A 21,655-nucleotide genomic window follows, 5' to 3' on the forward strand; every position below is an offset into this window, starting at 1 on the left:
AATCTGATTGTTGCCACGGGCAACTATACCACTCTTCCACTACAAAGGTTTTGATAAATCTCCCTAAATGTTTACCTAAAATGTACACAGGTTGTCCTCAAATGTTTGAACATTTCAGGGTCAATTTATTTATTTATAGCTTTTCTTTGAAAACAAAGTGGCAAACAACATGACTGCCGTTATAGCGTCAATACAGATTGTCACCCAGCTTTACCAGTCTACTGAATGCTAGACTTGCCTAGTTTTACAGTGAGGATAGAAGGGACTGGAAATATAAAACTTTACATTTGATTTTCAGAGACAGATGCTCTGTACAGAGCTGTGTATCTCTTGTATTCCTTGGGGTATATAGACGACATCTTTTGTTTGTTACCAGGTTTTGTGATTGATGTCAGCATCAGTCACTGTGCGATCAGTACAGTTTAATAAATTAACAGTGCTCCAGTTTCAATTAATCTTTGTCCCTGTGTTTAGGATGTACCCAATGATATAATATGCTGACTAACTAGTTGTACTAGTTTTATTTTTATTTTGTTTTACTGACATTTTTTGTTTTACTGACATTCATTATATAGAACTGCTATTTAAATGTACACACAAAGCAGTGTAAATGTAGGATATATTCCCTGTCATGATGCTCACTGGAAAGCAATTAAAGGGGTACTCTGCTACTCACCGTTTGGAACAAACAGCGCCGGGAGCTCGAGTTGTCATATGATGCATGTCCCGCCCCTTTAATGCAAGTCTATGGGAGGGGGCGTGACGGCTGTCCCCTTTAAGAATCACTTTAGTTGCAGTTGACAGATCAGGAGTCTACTTTTTAAATGGCTCATGGTTCTGGTTTATTTACACTGCATATTTTTAGTTACCGTATTTTTCGCCATATAAGACGCACTTTTTCTTCCCCAAAACTGGGGGGAAAAAGTCGGTGCGTCTTATATGGCGAATACACCCCTATCGCGGCGGTCCCTTGCGGCCATCAACGGCCGGGACCCGCGGCTAATACAGGAAATCACCGATCGCGGTGATGCCCTGTATTAACCCTTCAGACGCAGCGTTCAAAGCTGACCGCCGCGTCTGAAGGGAAAGGGACACTAACCCGGCTGTTCAGTCGGGCTGTTCGGGACCGCCGCGATTTCACCGCGGTGGTCCTGAACAGCCCGACTGAATAGCCGGGTTAGTGCTTACAGGACACCGGGGGGGACCTTACCTGCCTCCTCGGTGTCTTCTCCGTTCAGGGATCCCCTGTATGGCCGGCGCTCTCCTTCCTCGTCATCACGTCGTCGCGTACGTGCGTCACAACGTGATGGCGGCGACGGAGAGCGAGGATACCCGGCCGGCAGCAGAGACGTTCCAGAGCGACAGGGACATGGCGACAGCGATGGAGCGACATCCAGGGCAGCGGTGACAGGTCCGGAGTGGCGGGGACACGTGAGTATTACCTCCTCCTGCAGTGGTCTTCAATCTGCGGACCTCCAGATGTTGCAAAACTACAACTCCCAGCATGCCCGGACAGCCAACGGCTGTCCGGGCATGCTGGGAGTTGTAGTTTTGCAACATCTGGAGGTCCGCAGGTTGAAGACCACTATTGGGTTCAAAATCTTTATTTTTTTAGATTTTGCCCCTAAAAATTGGGTGCGTCTTATACGCCGGTGCGTCCTATAGGACGAAAAATACGGTAGGTGGCATTGGTTCTCCTTAGTTAATGAGTCAGCCTAGTCAGAACATATATTCGTGTACATTAAAGTGCTAAGCACAAACAGAACCTATAAGATCTGTCAACAGCTCCAAACTGAAGGCACTTACATGAGTTGATCGCTTATTCCCATTAATCGGCCTATGTAAAATGTCCAACGATCAGCTCGTTCGTCGGATGATTAGATCTTTTGTGTGGCCAATAAATTGACAGTTATCGGCTGTATATCGTCCATGTAAACAGAGGAAGTGGGGTAGATAATGATGCATTTAAATGGTGGCATGATTAACTGTAAAGACTTAGCAAACAAGCGCCAATCATTGAGATCGGCCCATGTAAAAAGGCTCAAAGAGGAGACATAAAGAGAAGACCCCTTTAAGTATTTAGATTTAAGTAATAAGATTTTCTGGTCAATAGAAGCCTCCAGTGAATTCTGATGAAGGACTGTAGCAGTTATGGGCATCTCTATTTCTCTAGCAGCAGCTCACTCCTTGCCTGTGGTATTGGTTTCTTCTACCTGGTTTCGGGCTTTATATCCTTGATCTCCTGAATATCTGCATTGACTTATTTTGCTTATGACCCGACTATTTTCCACCTGTCATTTCTGTACCTCGTTGCCATCTTGGTTTGGACCTGCCTTGTTTGACTACTCCCTGTTTGTTTGTCAGCTTCGATATTGCCTTTTTTTGTTTCCACCTTTTTGTTTTGGTTAACCCCTTCTGTCCTTAACTGTTTCCTGACCTCTGTACTACTTTTAACTATTGTTTTGACAATGCTATGCCTTTCACTCATCCAGTATAGGGACCGTTGTCCAGTTGAGGGTATGTTGCTTAGGGCAGATGAGCAAGTAGGCAGGGATAAGAGGCTGTGGTAAGCTCATGGCTGCACGTATCCCTGTCCAACATGGTAGTAGGGTTTTAAAGTTCTGTATGCTAAATGTGTAAAGATAAATCTTCCCCAAAATGTTTGCTACACCATAATATCCAATCTTAAAATGTTACCTGTTGCTTCATGATCTTGATTTGCTCCTTTTGTTTCCGCTTCTCTTCTGCAGCCATAATAGCTGGAACACAAAGATGGCAACATTTAACAGATTGCGATGGCCGTGTTAATATTTAAAATATAAGCTCCATTTTTGTACCTTGCTGTTTCTTCGCCTCTTTCGCTGCTCGTGCTTGCTCTTGTTTCTGAAGCTTTCGCAGAAGTTTTATTTGTGCAGCTTGTCTGGCAATTTCTATGATACCGAAAAAGTAGACACCATGAAACTGACAAACTTGTTATATTTCATATGTAGTTAGGGCTTCTTATAAAGTGCGTAAGAATCGTGGTCACAAACTTTTTAACATTGGCTGTGTTACCAGAAAAAAAAGGCAGACACAGTGACATCATTGTGTCCTCTTGCATGTTATTATATTATATGAATTATTTTTACACTTTTCTTAAAATTAGTTTTTAGCCATTTATGACCCTGCAATGTTATATGATAGGTACTGTGTCCGTCAAGGGTGGTGTAGACTGTGGACCTGCTGTTGCTCTATTATTCTCTTATGCTGCCTTCTGCCATATGATATTTATATAAAAGTTAAGTAGTCTTAGAAGTGTCAGCAGTCCTGAATTTTGTTGTTGTTGTGGGGGTCACTATTTGGTGTGACTCCTTGATCCCCCAGAAACTTCTCTCTACATTGTAGGTCATTACTATAGTGTTACAACAAGAATAATACACACACTAGCTGCAGTGTTTACCAACCAGTCTGCCTCCAACTGTTGCAAATCTACAACTCCCAGCATGCCAGGAGTTGTAGTTTTGCAACAGCTTTAGGCACACTGGTTGGGACACACTGGTTGGGACACACTAGGGCAACAGTCATACAGTTTTTTTTGGGGGGTGAAAATCCGACTATTGAAAACCACACACATACAACATAAAGGGGTTATCAAGGATTAGAAAAGCATAACTACTTTATTCCAGACATGCCTGTGGTATTACAACTTGGCTCCCTTCACTTCAGTAAAACTGAGCCGCAATACCACACTCAGCCACAGGACAAGAGTGACACTGTATTTCTAACCCTGGATAACCCTTATAAAGGCTCATTCTAAGCCTCTCTCATTATTAGGCTGGGTTTACACCTAGAATATTGGTCAATATTGACCAAAATACTTTTGGGGGAAATTTATGAAGGCTCTACGCCTGTGTTTAGGTGCAGAAAGTTGGACATTTTTTGCGAAAGGCCTTGGTTTTCCTCCAAAATGTGCAAATTTTTGCCCTTTTATGTCAGTCATGCCTGTTTTTAAAAAATTACCTAATCTCATGCCTTATTTACTACAATATATGCTGGTAAACTAGCATATATTGTAGCCGAAATATGCTGCGACGCCTGATTCCTAATAGAGCGTAGTCTCTTATTAAATTGGCCTATGGCCACAGAATTTTACTAAAGACCAGTGTGGTAGCCCAGTACGGGAGGTGTTACCCTGTGCTCCTGCTGTCCTGTCGGGCAGCCTCCTTCAGTGTCCCCAAGGCCCCCTGCACTTGTTTCCCCATTGTAAATATGTTTTACCATGTGAAGTGTTATAAAATGTAATGTTGCTTTAAGAGTTATACCATGTGATATGTCATGTGATTGTTATCCAGGAGGTACCAGTGACCAGGTGATCCCAAGAGTGACCTATGGGTTCCCTGCTAGTCTCCCCATATAAGCCCTGGGTGGAGCTTCTCTCTCTTCTGCTGAGGTCCAGTGCAGTCTTGTCTAGTGTGTGTGTCCAGAGTGTTGGAGGCCTCAAAGTCCAGTCCTGCAGCCGCCATCAAGTCAAGTCACAGCTTCATAAGTCAAGTCAAGTCAGTCCCTGTCATCTGTCAAGTCAGCGTGGCCTGCATTCAATTGTCCAATCCTACTACAAGTCCCAGCAAGCCCTTAAGGTCTCTGCGTCACTGGTCACCTCCTTGGGCCCTGGCTGAACTGTATAGACTTTACAATCTGTCTACCCTCAGTAAAGCTACCGTTGTCCGTAACTTGGCATCGGAGTATTGCCCCACGTGCCTAGCCCAGGATCCGGCGGTATACCTTAGGCTAAACCCCGCCCTGGCATCATGAATACAAGGGGTTAATGTCATCTGCCCCTAAGGTAACAACATCTGCCCTCATCACACCCTGCTACCACACTGGCGAGCAAAATGCTGGTCCTAGTAAATTTCCCCTATGTAAAGGAGTACATATGTGCAATTGTTCGGTAAATGACCTACATCACTGTACTGTTTTCTCCTCTGTGGATTTGATCACTTCCTGGTTTCTTGTGGCTGTGTGGTTGCCAGGGAACAGAGTACACACTTACCCACAATCCCCCTTGCTTGAATGTGCAGTGGTGACTAACCAAGCCAGTACTTCCTGGACACACCAGGAGATAACAGTTGAACTGAGCATGTGTGACCACCATAGTGGGCCGTAACCAAGGGCAACAAAGCAGACACATGGGGATTAGGATATATCTATAAAATTGTACATTTTCAGAAATGCTTGTACATTTAAAATATGTTTCACTCCTTAAGGCAGGGGTCTCCAAACTGTGGTTGCAAAACTAAAATCTCCCAGCATGCCCAGAGAGACGTTGGCTGTCCGGGCATGCTGGGAGTTGTAGTTTTGCAACATCTGGAGGGCCACTGTTTGGAGAACCCTGTCTTAAAGGGGTACTTCGCTCCCAGACATTTTAGCCCTTATCCAAAGGATAGGGGATAAGATGTCTGATGCTGGGACCCCCCCGCGATCTCCCTGAAGCACCCAGAGTTCATTTTAGAACGCCATCTGCGGTGCCAGAGGCTCGCGAAGTCGTGGCCACACCCCTTGTGATGTCACACTACTCCTCCTCATTGCAAGTTTGTGGGAGAGGGCGTGGCGGCTGTCACACTCCCTCCCATAGACTTGCATTGAGAGGGAGGGCGTGGCCATGACATCACAAGCCTCTGGCACCGCATCACTAGTCATCCATGTACCGGATGACTGGAGTGCCGCAGCAGAGATCGCAGGGGTCCCGTCGCTGCGATCAGACATCTTATCCCCTATCCTTTAAGGACACAGTCCATTTTGCATTTAAGGACACAGCCAATTTAAATTTTTGCGTTTTTTGTTATTTTTCCTTCTTGTCTTTTAAGAGCCATAGGCCTTTATTTTTTTTGCCATCCATAGACACATATGAGGGCTTGTTTTGTTTTTTTGCACAATCAATTGAACTTTGTAATGACATCTTTAATTACCATAAAATGTATGGCAGAGCAAGAAACAATATAATTTTTTGTGCACTTTACAATAAAAATGATTATGTTTGCGCCATTCAGTACGATATAATAAACCGATCATCTAAACCTAATATTTGCAAGGTGCTGATTGGGCAGGGGGTCTATTGATCACGGCAGATAAGGACTAATAGCAGCCATCACTCACAGTCTTTGAAGCTGCATAGACAGAATGTTGCTCAGGAAGTAAATGTACGCTCTGCTGCATTAAGTACATTTATGTCGATGTCCTTAAGAGGCTAATTTTACATAATACTTAATTTTAGACTGCTTTAGCTTAGACTGCTTTAGTTAGACAACTGTGGTGGCCCAGTACAGGAGGTGTTACCCCATACTCTTGCTGTCCTGTCAGGCAGCCTCCATACAGTGTCCTCTGGGCCCCCTTGCATCTGTCCCCATGTAAATATGCTTCTAATGTATTATACCATGTAATGTGTTCAGAAAGCATTGTCACTTTAAGACTGTTTACCATGTGACTTGTCATGTGATTGTTACCCAGGAGGTACCAGTGACCAGGTGATCCCAGGGGTGACCTATGGAGTCCCAGAGAGTGTCCAGAGTCATAGGAGGCCTCAAGTCCAGTCTGCAGCCACAAGCAGCTACAAGTAACCACAGTCTCAGTATTGTCAGTCATTAGTCAAGTCAGTCACAGTCATCATTTGTCAAGTCAACGTGGCCTGCATTAAATTGACCATATCTACTACAAGTCCCAGCAAGCACTTAAGGTCTCTGAGTCACTGGTCACCTCCTTGGGCCCTGGCTGAAGTGTATAGACTTTACCATCTGTCTACCCTCAGTAAAGCTACCGTTATCCGTAACTTGGCGTCAGAGTCATTATTGCCCCCGTGCCTAGCCCAGGATCTAGCGGTGTACCTTCGGGTGGTATCGAGGATAAACCACACCCTGGCATCACGAATACAAGGGTTAATGCCATTTGCCCCTAGGGTAACAACATCTGCCCTCATCACACCCCGTTACCACACAACCAGGGCTCAAGTCCTGCTGGAATTCATGAGAACTTAGTTCCTGCACTTTTTTTTACAGCAGTGACACTGTTCCCGTTATCAGGAGCCCTGCAGGACCAGCTCTTGGGGGTGAGTTCACACACTTTTTTCCCATATTAACATGGTATGTGAGGGAACTAAATCTGAACACACATACCTTGCGCTTGAAGCTTTCTTAAGAGCTTGGCTCCGTCATTCACAGCAAAATCTGGGCTACCAACATTTGGGGGTCGACCTTTCCTGCGCCTCATCCTTGTTTCCTCTCTAGCAAGCTGCCTCTCTGGATTAGGCGGTCGTCCTCTGCGCCCTTCCATCGCTCTGATACGCGGCACAATTTCCTCCTCGTTCAGAAGACACCATTGCAGTCCCTTAAGAAAGAAGAAGAGGGATCAGTGTGACTGCAGGAGAGCGCCGCTGCCACCACAACTACCGGCACGATGCACATGCACTACTGCCGCTCATGATTGTGCTTATTGTAGAGATTTTTATCGTAACTAACCATTTTATATGTGAACTATGATGGAAAGGAACATTGTATTCAACACAGTGTCCCTGAGCTCATTGAAACGATGAAGAAATAAAGAAATATATGGTTTTGGTTTTACCAATGTGCCAGGGAATGCCAGCATTATTATTAGCCATCACTGTCGCCTAGTGAGGATTCTTCCAAAACACAGTAACAGCAAAGCGGCCACTTCTATAGTAGGAAAGCCTATTATATCCTGGGGACATAGGAGTTGACTTATCTTGGCCAGAATATAGAGTAGAAAGCTTTAACCCTTCTTATACCAAATTTTTTAAATCTAAGAGCCATGGAACGTGCTCTCGAATCACCCAAAGTGCAAGAAAAAGTGCAAACGTGTTACGCTAAAAAAATATGCACAAAGGATGCGGTCTATCGCAAGCCCTTCTCCGACAGGAGAGAGGACCCCCAACAAACCTTACCCTTCGCCTCCGGACCAAAAGGTACCTGCGAGGTTCCAGGTTCAATGTCCCTTTTCGCCGAAGCTACTAAGGGATCACAAATGCTCCTGGCATCCCCCTTGGCCTTAGCCAAGGTATCTGCCCGCTGAGCCGATAATGGTAGGTACCCTGCCAAAGCAGAAGTACCCGGGGTGTTTGGAGGGAGGTGCGGAACCTAATGGCCACACACACCTCCCCTAGACCGCTAGGAGGGACATCCAGAGGGGCTACCGTATCCTAACAATCCTCTGAACACACAAAAAGTGACACAGTGAGACAAAAATAAATAAATAAGTGAATGTGCGCAGATATACTGCCCGGACATCCGGCCGGATCTATAAAAATTTCTCTGATCCTAGCCAGAAGACCGGGAATCAAGAGGTGAGTGCCACAAGGTGAAGAGATTATGGTGCCCGTGCTTCAACTCAGAGAGCAAATACTCCCAGTGAGTTTCGGCACCTCGGGGGTCACCACTTCCCGAGGCACAAAAGTACCTCGGCTCTAGACCCTCTCAGCCTCATGGCGAGACCTGGAGGAAACAGGTCACATCGGGGCTGCCGTCGATCTGATTCCTCAGAACCAGCCCCGTAACGCCCCAGTACACCTGCTCCCTACCATGCAGCACCCATCCCCACCAGCTCCACACTGGCGTTGCCTGCCACCAGAATGAAACTGATAAGAACAGATACTACACTTGATCTTAGCCAATTTCTTTACCAGTGGTTCCTCCGTGGAAATAAGAATGAAAATTACTGACCTCTGCTAAAAGCTCAGAAGGTTACTATTACCCATCTGGTGTAAGGAGACTTATTTTTAGGCAATGCTCCATGAGTAACAAGTATGTAAATTACCTTTCCTCCAAAAGGAAGTAAACAATCTCATACTAGCCAAGCCACAGTCTCCCTAGAAAGGAGAACCCCTATTGACCAGTGGTCTTCAACCTGCGGAAAACTATAACTCCCAGCATGCCCGGACAGCCGTTGGCGGAGGTCCACAGGTTGGAGACCCTTGTTATAGACAATCTCATTATGAGGTTAGCTAATTTGTCTACTTTTTCCCATGAAGCATTGATAAAAATTAGGCTCCATACACCAATTAGGAATCTTTAATAAGTATCTGTATCCCCGTAGTTGCATCAATAAGACTATTTCTAGGCAACCAGTACCCTACTCTGTAGCCAAAAGCGTGCAGTGCCTTTTTGGGTGTCAACAGGTTTCTCACGTCCCTGCTTCAGCAGGGATGCCACAATGTCGGCTCTTCGGCCTGAAAAGGAAGGTTTGTGGGGGCCTTTCTCTTTTCAGATAGACTGCATCCTTGTGCACTTTTCTTGCACAGGGGTGAAAGAGCACATACCACAGCTCTCAAAGGGATTATCCAGGAAAAAACTTTTTTCTATATATCAACTGGCTCCAGAAAGTTAAACAGATTTGTAAATTACTTCTATTAAAAAATCTTAATCCTTTCAGTACTTATGAGCTGCTGAAGTTGAGTTTTTATTTTATGTCTAAGTGCTCTATGATGACAAGTGTCTTGGGAGCTGTCCAGAGTAGAAGCAAATTCCCATAGCAAACCTATTTTGCTCTGTGCAGTTCCCGAGACAAGCAGAGATGTCAGCAGAGAGCACTGTTGCCAGACAGATAAGAACAACTCAACTTCAGTAGCTGATAATTATTGGAAGGATTAAGATTTTTTAATAGAAGTAATTTACAAATCTGTTAAACTTTCTGGAGCCAGTTGATCTAAAAAAAAATAATATTTTTTTCCTGGAATACCCCATTAAATAAAAAGAACAAAAAAAACCAATTTGTAAGTACATTCAGTACAGAAAACCCTTCTATAGAATACCACACTACAGAAGGAGAATCTTCACCGATGGTTTAAAATATAGAGCAAAAGGCAATATTTAATGGAAAAAACCCTGAAGGATGGTGTTACCCATGAAATGCTAGAATTATACCACTGTATTGTGCACCAGTTGCCCTTACTTCAAGAATCTGGAGCAATACTCTTAAAGGGGTACTCCGGTGGAAAACATTTTTTTAATTATTTTATCAACTGGTGACAGAAAGTTAAACAGATTTGTAAATCACTTCTATTTAAAATTCTTAAATCTTCCAGTACTTATAATCTGCTGTATGTTCCAGAGGAAGTTCTTTTCTTTTTGGATTTCTTTTCCAGTCTGACCACAGTGCTCTCTGCTGATACCTCTGTCCATTTTAGGAACTGTCCAGAGCATGAACAAATCCCTGTAGCAAACCTCTCCTGCTTTGGACAGTTCCTGACATGGACAGAGGTGTCAGCAGAGAGCATTGTGATCCGACAGAAAATAAATTCAACATTATACAGCAGCTGATAAGTACTGGAAGGATTAAGATTTTTAAATAGAAGTAATTTACAAATCTGTCACCAGTTGATTTAGAAAAACTTGTTTTCCACCAGAGTACCCCTTTAAGTAAATGTTCTTGGTTCTGCGTGACCAAGAGGGCTTACAGAAAGGGTCTGCCAGATCTTCTCATTGGTATATCTGAAGGAGTTTTAGCACTTAGATCTGCACGTCAAGACGAGGGATACTTTTATTTAGAAGTTTATGTCTTACATATCACACCTTACAAATCCCTTATGAGTCCCAGGGCAATAATTACGTTAACAATAACCCTTTGGGAGGATAACCCTCCCTCTGGGGAAGAAACCCTATATGTGAGGTCCCATTGGTATGTTCGAAAAACGTGAATATCACATTTTCTTTATGATATTCACATTTTTAGAGCATACCAATACAGCATTGTTTTAATAGGACCTCTCATATTTTTCCCCCAGAGGGAGTGTTATCCTCCCAAAGGGTTATTGTTAACATATGTCTTACATATATCCTAATTTCCAGGGGTCTGTCCCAAGGATTGACTTCCTTGACAATTAAAAATGTAAGAGAAACAAGAAAGTCATTATGATAGGATAGGATGGGACTTCGTAACAAATGGTACAATGCCCAGTCCAATTTTGGTAGATTTTTTCTTATTTACAGTGGGTCAATTCATGGTCACTGTACATATATTTTGTCCATACAAGTACACATTTATGTTCACTTTATAGTGTATACATACTTACCTGTAGCCAACGTGCCATTCTGTAGGCCCCCCTCCTAGCTTACCTTGTGCCTTATAGCCAGGCTAGTACATACTTTGGCAAAAATGCTGGTGGAATCTAACCTTTCTATCATTTATGGGCACCAAAAGTCTACAACAATTTGTTCACCCCTGCCTTAAGACATCAACAAGATTAATGGCTTTTCTGATCCCATCAAATCTTAGAAGTCTACCAGATATGTGTTAAAATAATCAAAGACGCTGCTGCGATATCATGTGATATATCATCACAGTGTAAACAGTGGTGGGGAAGAAGTAGAAGACGCAATGTGTGACTTATTTAAACACATATCCAGTTGATTAAAAAAATTAAAAATATTTGGCTGTAGGATGGGACCCGTCAGATAAAGCTAAAAAAGCCTAAATAGCATAAGTGTGCTAAACAAAACACACATTTACCTCTGAAATATTTCCTGGTCACAGAGATGGCCAAGTCGTATTTTTGTTAATATTATTTTTTACCGGGTATAATACAATTTTCTCCTCCATTTAATTTCCTCTTTATGAACTCATGTGGTAAGTGATAAAGCACAGGGGAGCTGACTTGTGTTTCCTAAATAAGATTTGTCTATACGGTTAATTACTGCTCCGTGACTTTTCACTTTTTTCACTGGATTAGCAGAACATAAAAATGCAAAGTGATTCATTGTCTTGTATGTATTTACAGTGATATCTATGTACTAATGCAAATTAAAACAAGTGTTTTCTATATATTATATTAAGCCCAAGGGGTATATGGCATCAGAAAATTGCATTTGAATAAAACTATCATCCCAAGATAAATAACTTACTAATATCGTGTTATTACAAATTGTACTGGCTTCAGTATGATTTTGCGTGATTCACCCCGACAGCAAGTTGCGTAGTCCTTTCCTTCTCAGTGTGGTGTTGTCTTAGCAGCTCCTCGGCTTCCCTCTCTTCTGAGACAATGCATCGTCATCTGTTGTCTCAGAAGGCTTGGCTGGATCTTATCTTTAAACTCAAGCCCTGTACCCTGCACCACCTCTGACCAGCCCCTACAGCCTATGTCATCATCTTCCTGTCATATACACATATATCTTTATTGGGACATTCAGGGGGAATTAGATGTGTTCATACCATGTTGCCTTGTGCTGAACAATGCCACAGGCAGAGGAGCAGACAGGAAATTAATACAGCAACCTCACTGACTGCTATAGTCTGCTGTGAAATTAGGTGTTATGCAACAGCTCTGAGTTGGAACTGGTCGACTGACAACAGGTGCCGAATAAATAGGGTATCAGTGTCTAGAACCACTTTCAGCTTTACCCACATCCTAAGAACATAAAGCTGAAAACTGTCAGAATGAGATTGGAAGGCATAGGCTCCATGTCCTGCCATTGATCCTACAAGAGGTTAAAGGGTTAATCTGTGGAAAAAAAAAGATCCCATATCCACAGGACACTATGGGAGCACTTTGGGCACTAGATGGGCATGTACTGTTGAGTGGACTTTTGGGACACCCTGATTAGTACAACTACTTTGTGGACACTGTTATTGGTTAAGGGTAACAATCATTTTGGGCTGGCATGGTTTGGCACTATTTGTGTCTGTTTGGCACTACTAGTGTCTGTTTGGCACTATTAGTGTCTGTATTAGTGTCGGTGTATTAATTTTGGTGACTATAGTTATATTACTATTATCTCTTCAGTTCTGTAGTTATGGGCACTGGGCAGCACAACAGGCACAGTATTAGGGATAGCGGCAAGATGACACAGTAAAGGCAACAGTAATTTGTGTTGAGCAGATGTGGGGAATGATGGAAAATTGGGGAAAAATAAGATAACTGCACACCAAAAAAGTCATGGCCCATGAAAAAAATGTAATATCAGTGTGGGCTGAATGGAGAAAACTAAGATGGTGCTTGTGAGTCCCTGTGTGTAATTGTATATTCTGCCAATAACTGCGTCAAATCTGTTCTTTCTTCTCCCTTATTACACTGTCTAGTCTACATTTACAATGCCTCAGATTTAGATAATTCTAGTATATCTGAACCAGTGTCTTGTAAAAACCTAGCAACACCCTTGATAACCTTTTCCCACCGTCTTACCATTCTCCCTATGGTCCTGTCACAACTTAGGAGAGTCTTAAGTTCTGCTTTTAGATCTAAGTTACCTTGGGTAAAGTTATAGAGCATTGTATTCTACACGAAACTACCACAAACTGCAAACATTTTCTTGTCTAAACGTATGCAGAGCACTAAACAAGATACTGCGCCATAGTAAGATGAACGGAATACATTCTGAGCGCACCGGTACGGCTACGAACGATGCAAATCGGCAGAACTCAACTCCTGGCACTTTGCAAGGTCTCTGTAATAATCCCGGCACTAACGAAGCCGCTCACAAACTATAAACCAAGATCAAAACATGAACTGCTATCATCTTTCCCCAAGTAGCCTTCTAATCAGGACCGGAATCAAAGGCGCTGCATCCATTTTTAAAGCTTCCGCTTCACTTAGATGTCTTCGATATATCTTCTTTAGTTTTGCCTCTTATTATTCTGATAGTTCCCTTTCAGATCCTCCAGCATTTTCTAACTTCTAAGAAATCTCAATAAACTGTTTCATGATGCCCCTTAAATGTGGGCCCAGCGGAGTAAATTACACTGGGTAATTGAGTCTGTTGACCAAATGTTATTAATTGTAATGTAAAAAGTAGAAATTGGAGGAAACCAGATCAACACAATTCAAAGGCTGTGACATCTGTGGAATTCCAAACTAACTATTAAAGGCTAGTTTGATGTGCTAGTTACTATGGAAGTTTTGCACGAGCCCATAGTAGCTTTGTGGAGGTCACTGAATCTGCATTGATCTTTTGCAAGTCTCAGTCATGGTGGAACAATGTATGTCCCTTGAGTGAGGGCCCCATCTCTAGTTGGTTTCGGCCCCATGGTTAGAGGTAGTTAGCATGAAGCTATCTTCTACCAGTATCGGAGGGGGAATATGAGAATCGGGAGCTGAAATAGGCCCAAGATCCCACTGTTACACCAAACAAATGCTTGTTTGCTCTCAATCTTGTTCCGTTGCTAGACCGTAGTTCTCAGAAAGTAGTTACCTGGCGTAAGCTTCCCCTCTCTATGGTCGGTAGATCTAATCTAGTTAAAATGGTTCTCATGCCCAGATTTTTGTATATTTTACATAACACCCCTGTCTGGATTCCTATGAAATATTTTCTTAGAATTCAGTCTTTGATTAGGGAGCTCATTTGAAATGGCAAGTCGGCTAGGATCCGTCTTGAAACGCTGCAGCGTGGTAAAGAGGCGGGTGATTTGTCTATTCCAAATCCTTGGCTCTATCCTTTGGATCCTTGGATCCTTTCTTAGCATCACAGGTTCAACAGCTGAAGGGATGGGCGCACTTTCCTACTATGGGGCGTATGGGTGATTTAGTCTTAAGGCGCATTGGTAAAGTGACCCCTATAGATCTGTTGAAAATGGCTGCACAGACTCGCCCCCCAGACCTCCCCCCTACCCTTCTCCTTATCCGTAAGGTGTGGATGAAATTCAGGGCCCTTATGTACTATCCTGTCTTTGTTACATTTTCTTATCTATGGCATAATCCTGGTCTTTCTGAACTGTGTTTGTTACCTGATATTACCCTCTGGATCACCCATGGGATTCTGTATCTCTCCCAGATGTATGATGGGCCGATTTTGAAGTCACTTGCTCAACTGCGGGAGGAATTTAATTGACCTCTTTCATTTTTTTACTGTTACCTGCAGCTGCGACATGCCCTTGATGTGCAGTCTCGGGTTTGTGATTTGACTATTTGTTGCTCCTTATCCGATGCTCACTTGCTTCATGTGATGTGGGACTGTACTTATCTTGCACAATTTTGGAATGATGTGAGGCAATTGCTTAGGAGAGTGTATGGTTGCCCGCTAAGATTGTTCACCTTGACATATGTCCTGGGTTACTTAGATGGGTTAGATGAGGACAGTGGTTTATATATTGGTATTAGCAGAATTTTGTATTAAGCTCGTAAATTAATTGCACAGCATTGGTTGAGAGCTTCCCCTCCTACTCCCTTGATGCACAGTCTCGGGCTTGTGATTGGACTCATCTGTGGTGGTGAATGATTTATTCACTCAGATCTCTACTAAAGGTTTGATATCAGTGCTGAATAAGGAACTACTGTACTCTTATCACGAGGCTTACCCATTGAATGTTAAGGACAAATGGGAAGCGGATGTAGGTCCCCTATCGGATGAGCAGTGGACACAGATTTTAGTTATGACCCCCAAGCTTGCCGTGTCGGAAGCCTACTGGGTGTCCCAAATTTTTCTGCTGCATAGGGTATATCGCACTCCCACATTTTTGCATAGGATCGGGGTACGGCCGGATTCCTGCTGTCCCCATTGCTCCTCATCCGATGCTCACTTGCTTCATGTGATGTGGGACTGTACTCATCTTGCACAATTTTGGAATGATGTGAGGCAATTGCTTAGGAGAGTGTATGGTTGCCTGCTCAGATTGTCCGTCTTGACATGTGTCCTGGGTTACTTACGGTAGATGGGTTAGATGAGGACAGTGGTTTATATATTGGTATTAGCAGAATTTTGTAACAAGCTCGTAAATTAATTGCACAGCATTGGTTGAGAGCTTCCCCTCCTACTATTTCTGAGTTGATTACAAAATTGAATCATATCATTAGACTGGAGAAAGGTGTTTATCTTAAAAGAAAAGCCATAAGTACATTTCAGTCTGTCTGGGGACCTTGGATCGATACTCCTGGTTTGCCATCCACATACCTGCAGAGGACTCCTATGGAGGTGCTTTTGGGGGGGTCTATTCACTAATTATATCTGATATTTTGACTGCATTCTGTTTCTGTTTCCTCTGTAGTGTCTATGTTGGTGTGCTGTGTGGTCTTGTATTTGGTTTTCTATATATGGGTTGTTTGCGCAGTGTATAGATGCCCATATTTTCTCTGTACTATTTACTATTACGTTCACCTTTGTGTAATATGTTTTTAGTGTATGGTATTTTTACATATTTTTTTTTCTTTTTGCTATAACTACACTCCATATATGCAGGTTGAGTTCCTGTACTGTACTCGCGCATTCTCCATGATAATGTTCCGGATCTGTTGCGAAGAAAAGACACGGGGGTTGGGGGGAGGGGAGGGAGGGTGTTTATGTGAATTTGTGTGTTTGTTCTATACAAAAAATGTTTAATGAATTTTTTTTATAAAAAAAATAAAATAAAATGCTTGTTTATATTGCAAGTGCCTTGCTCTGGGGATTCAGTGAAACTACATACGGCTCATATAACTTGCACCATCTGTTCCATAGACACATCAAAAGTTTAGTCTTATTTATGTTCGAGTTATCTTCCAGTTTTTGGCATAGACATTCTCCTTCACTAGGATTAGCTCATTTCTTATTCCAGTATATGACCCTCAGTCTCAATTTCCCACTTCAATTATCATATGTATCTCTTCACATCTCCATCTAGCAATAAATGACAGCTTGACATTCCCAAAATGACATAGTTGTGTGAGATATCCAGGGCCCACCAATGCAATAACTTAGATTACTTCTAAATTATTAAAATCTACATTCCCCGTATCATTTCTATAAATTTATTAGAAGCAAATTCAATATTGCAAATAAAAGTAATGGTGATATCTCAGCCCAACCATTGGCAGCTTAAAGCGTCACTGTCCTTTAGGACATTTGACATCCTGGCCAGACAAGTCAAAAGTTTAGATCGTATCGGGCCCTACTCCTTAGACCTGTTGTGATCACGGTTTACAGCACTGGCAGCACTCTCCACTGTGACGACGCCGGCAAATCTGTTCTTTTCACTGTAAAAATGTAACTGTAGGGTTTTAGTGACAGCCGGGCAGTGAGGCACACAACTGTGCACTTTGCAAGGCTGTAAGTCGCATTCACAGTCGGTGTGATCTAAACTTTTGTCATATCTGGGCAACATGTCAAATGTTGTTCTAAATGACAGTGAAGCTTTATAGGGGTTGTCCAGCTAAGGACATTTCCTGTGTATGTTGTAAAAAAAAATATATATATATAAAAAAAAAAATATATATATATATAAATAAAAATAAAGCAACTTACTAATACAATGTTATCATCAGCTGGGCTGTCTGACTTGTACCTGTAATGTCATGTCACACTCTGCTGAGGACCAGACCATTGATGTGAAGATGGGGAGCTCATATTACTGCTCACTAGATTTTAAGGCACCGGGAAGCCTTTCCAAAAACTACTGTGATGGAGAAAAGCTTCCTTCTGCCTTAAAATCGAATGAGCAGTAACAGGAGTCCCCCTCTCTTCACATCACTGGTCTCTTCCTCAGCAGACAGGAGGGTGGGGGAGCAGGGATGTGAGCGCTCTGCTTTCAAACAGTATGAAGTTATGTCACAGTTACACAGGAAAGAGCAGAGCTGATATGGAAGATCTCTGCACTACATTTTATTAGTAAGTTGTCTTATTATACTTTTGACACCAGAGGTTGTTTCTCTTTTAAATGTCCACTATCATTTTATAAAAAAGTTTCCTAGAGACGTGTGAAAAGTTTTGATCAGTTGGGGTCTGGGTGTTCAGATCCCCACTAATTGTTAGATACAGCAGGGAGAAGCATTCGGCTAAGCTCTGTTCTCCCCGACTCCCTAACATGTCTGTCTTGTTGCAGGAGACAGTCTCTCAAACAAGTCATGGAAAGGAGTGCTTAACTGAGATCTTCTCTTACCTGTATATAACAATTGGTGGGGATCTGCACACTCACATCCAGACTGATCAAAACTTTTCACTTTACTCTAGGACATCGCAATTCTTTTTTTGTGACAGTGACAATTTAAGTTGTCTTTCCTGGCAATGAGTCAACTTCTTTTTTGGGTGACCACCATCTTTGCACATTTACTTAAAGGGGTTTTCCCATGTGATTTAGTGGTGGCATATCACTAGGATGTATAATTGGTGGTGGTCCTACTTCTGGAACTTCCATCAATCATGAGTATGAAGGGATGAAGTGCTGGTGTAGCGCTGCATCCCCATATGAGGTTGTCCACACACAGCAGTGCTCCCAGCCCCTTGGCTGTGAAAAGAACTGCAGTCATCCTACTCTTTTGAATGGTGGGGCCACTGTGCTGGGGAAAACCAGTGAAGGGGAGGAAGCACTACACCAGTGTTGTGTCCTCTAGATTCCCAGAGGTTGGACTGGCCCAGATCATAATATATTGGTATACCTTAGAGATATGCCACCACTTTATGAGGTGGGGTTACTGGGGTACACAGATAGTTTTATCTGCTACACAGGTCACTGCAGCACACAGACTTGTTTTAGGTCCAGTATAAAGCATGAAAAAATTGCACAAAAAAATCATAAAGCTTCAGGTAAAAAAAAAAAAAAAAACAAGCAAGACAAAGGGGTAAGGTTGCAGTAATAAGAAAAGATGTAAGTTATGTGCTTTCTGTGTACCGGCTGAATGGCCTTGAATAGATTTATAGTGTAGTAAATGGAGACAGACTTTTAGAATATTCCCAATTGACTTTCCAAAATATTTTTCACACGTCAAAAGAAGCAGCCACGATTGACGCCATTTCTTTTTAAAAGGTACAGAACAAAATTGCAAAACACTAAAAAACATAGACACGAAACAGTACTAAAGACACACAAATAACAGCACATTCTACTACACACATGAACAAGCAGAAGATATTGTGATAATATGGAAAGTATCACAATGTCAAAACGACTAAGCTTATATTCCAAAATATGAGCAATGTTCCCAGGAAGCTGGTCAATCTGGAAATGGAAGAGTTAAAGTTAACCCTGAAGAATCCGCTGATCGCTGCCACCCATTTTTAGCACCGGATTGTTCAGCTTGGAGGGAACAGTGATAATGAGTAGCAGAAAAAAGCCAGATTTCTATGAAATATGACTTTTTGCCTACATTTAAGCTAGAACTAATTGTTTTTAAGGGGATACCTGTGGTCCATCTCTGGCTTCATAGAAGTCCCCCACTCTTATTTTTGCACTGAAGCTGAAATTGTCCCTTGTGATATCCATTATTCCATTTCTGCTGAGATACTGAAAAAATCACAGATTTTTTCACTTCAGGATTTTAAAGAACGAAAGCCAGTTTGTTGCTGTTCTCCCAGTCACACACACAGAACCAGTAAAGGGTTTTCCGCATTTACCCACATATACAGGACATGATGGAACACAGAACCAAAGTCATCTGGACTACACTGTGACATACATAGGAGACAATCATAGTAGTATGCATTTTAGGAATTATTTTGTTTTCATTGGTGGAGGTCTACGATCCAAGTCCTCCCATCGGTCTCTAGAAAAGAGGTCAATGATGCTCTTACCAGTGTTGGTTCCTTCATGGACTTTAATGGTATTATAATAGGAGGACTGGTGTTGGGAAACAAATTAAACTACAATGCATAGTGCTAATATTCATTGTGGGGGATTGTATATCTGAATACTGTTCAGTCTCCTAGATAGCCTCTATATGTAGATGGACTATGGAGAGCAACAGGTGCCTTGTCTGATGAACCATTGGAAAAGTTAGAGTTTTTGCTGTCATCAGGGATGATGCCTTATAGTGACATCTCCGCCATGGACAGTGATTGGGTGCCATGGTTGTATAACTCTGGAAGACACATCACTATGTAATGGCAGCAGCAAGTGTTTGAAGCACCAACTGACCACTCACACACAAGAGTTTACATAATTGTTACAGGGTCCTCTGCTACCAACTAAATTCTTCTTATGTGGTAGAGGGGTTAAATGGGCATATGAGTCTCATTGGTTAAAAGTTGTACAATAATCTGTGCATCTACCAAAAGCTTTAAGGGGATATCCCAAAAATTATACCACAGGATAGGGGGGTCCCAATGCTAGAACCTGCACTGATAACAAGAACGGAGGTCAATTGTCTGCCAAGAGAATGGAGTATCACCGTGCATGCTTGGCCACTGCTTCATTCACTGTCTACGGGACTTCTGCACACCGCCAAGTTCAGCACTTAGAATTGTTTGGAAGGGGCGGGATGTCATGTCATGAGGGGCGGGGCTATGATGTCACAAGTTCCTGGCGCCAGCTCCAGCATTCGGAACAATTTGTTCCAAATGCTGAGCAGCAGAGTACCCCTTTAATACAGGTATTTTGGTAGTCTTCCTTATAGTGCTACACCTGTCGTCATTTGGAGCTCAACCTTATTCACTTCAATACCAGACACAACCCATGGACAGGTGTGGGGCTGTTTGTGAGAAAAAACAAGGCAGCCGTGTATTTCTAAATCTTTATGAGTTGTCCTACATCATCCATGTAGCTTGTCTATCTCATTAGAATGAATGACCTTCCCCTCAGCCTCTATCATGGTGGGCTCTGTGGGTCAACATTAAAGAATACACTGTTCAGGGGTGATGATAAAGGAACATAACATACGTCCACATCCAACAAGACAATACAACACAAACATGTACCTATGGGGCTGCCCTCTAACTCCATCAGATATGTTTGTCCCCCTAAAGTCATAGATAGTTTTACCTTCATAACTTCTGGATACTGCCGGAACTTCTTTCCACATGGGGCAAAATAAGTCACTTCTCCCTGCAGCCGTCCGCTGGCGTTCTTTAATCTAGTTTCTCGTTGCCAGCTATAAAAAAAAAAAATGATTCATGGTGTTACATAAGATACTGAGGTGTCATACCTAAATCAGGTCATAAGGAAAGAAAACTCAACCTTACATAGTCATACTTAATGAAGCGACTCTGGAGCCAACCACAGACATGTTCTTCTCTGCTCTTTTGTAGTTCGCACAAATCAACACGTAAAGGAGCTGAATAATTACATTTTATTAAGGATCCTCAGCACTTTCATCCTGCCTGAGATTACACTTTGCTAGATGTTTTTCACCTTGACATTTCCAATGCCTCTTTTCTTACTTACCATAATGACAATAACATTGTTAGTATTATCTGCAGACATGCAAATCAGTCTAGAAGTAAACCACTAAGGTTTCAGTCTATTTTAAGTACCTTATTATGTTGTAGCATCATCTGTAACTGCACTAAATAGAAAAGAATATACCCTCCATATAGGCTTCCCAATTTATCTCTAGGACCTTTTAGGTTGTGTGGTCACATGCTCAGGTCCCATTGTGGTTCCCACAAGTTGACGTAACTTTTTTTTGTTATCTGTCATCTATTGGTTTTCTAGTTTGTATATGTATTAATAGATGTTTATTTACATATACTTACATTTTCATATTTTATTTACAAAATCTGTGATTTATAGTTATATTCATGCCTGTTGCATTAGAATTCGCTGTAAACAAGGCCCGAAAGGGCCGAAACTTCAGCATTATTGGATCTAGTGTGGTATAATTCTCTGTGTTCTACTAGTTCAACTAACCTACCTGTTGGTGTCATTATAATTCCACTAGTAAAGACTGATCTATAACGTTGTGAAACTAAACTAAGTGCCATGGTTTCTTCAATTCACGGTATACCTACCCATCAGTCCTACTACAGAGCACCTCCTACCAGTGTTCAGTTCCAGTGAT

The 21,655-nt window shown here is 42.3% G+C and overlaps 1 protein-coding gene across 25 annotated transcripts in view; it reads right to left on the reverse strand.

The window, feature by feature from the left end:
- BAZ2B (bromodomain adjacent to zinc finger domain 2B) overlaps nt 1-21,655 on the reverse strand; it is a 409,759-nt gene that overhangs the window by 44,644 nt on the left and 343,460 nt on the right. For 19 of the 25 annotated variants that reach the window (XM_056536083.1, XM_056536077.1, XM_056536074.1 and 16 more), the window contains 5 exons: nt 20,638-20,746; nt 19,063-19,164; nt 7,146-7,356; nt 2,838-2,930; nt 2,698-2,759 (listed from right to left, as the gene is read on the reverse strand). In XM_056536083.1, coding sequence (XP_056392058.1) covers nt 2,698-2,759; nt 2,838-2,930; nt 7,146-7,356; nt 19,063-19,164; nt 20,638-20,746 — 577 coding nt within the window. The remainder of the gene's footprint in view (nt 1-2,697; nt 2,760-2,837; nt 2,931-7,145; nt 7,357-19,062; nt 19,165-20,637; nt 20,747-21,655) is intronic. The other 6 variants (XM_056536097.1, XM_056536096.1, XM_056536093.1 and 3 more) reach the window with 1 other exon arrangement.

The sequence above is a fragment of the Hyla sarda genome, chromosome 8 (assembly GCF_029499605.1).
Source record: "Hyla sarda isolate aHylSar1 chromosome 8, aHylSar1.hap1, whole genome shotgun sequence".
NCBI lineage: Eukaryota > Metazoa > Chordata > Amphibia > Anura > Hylidae > Hyla > Hyla sarda.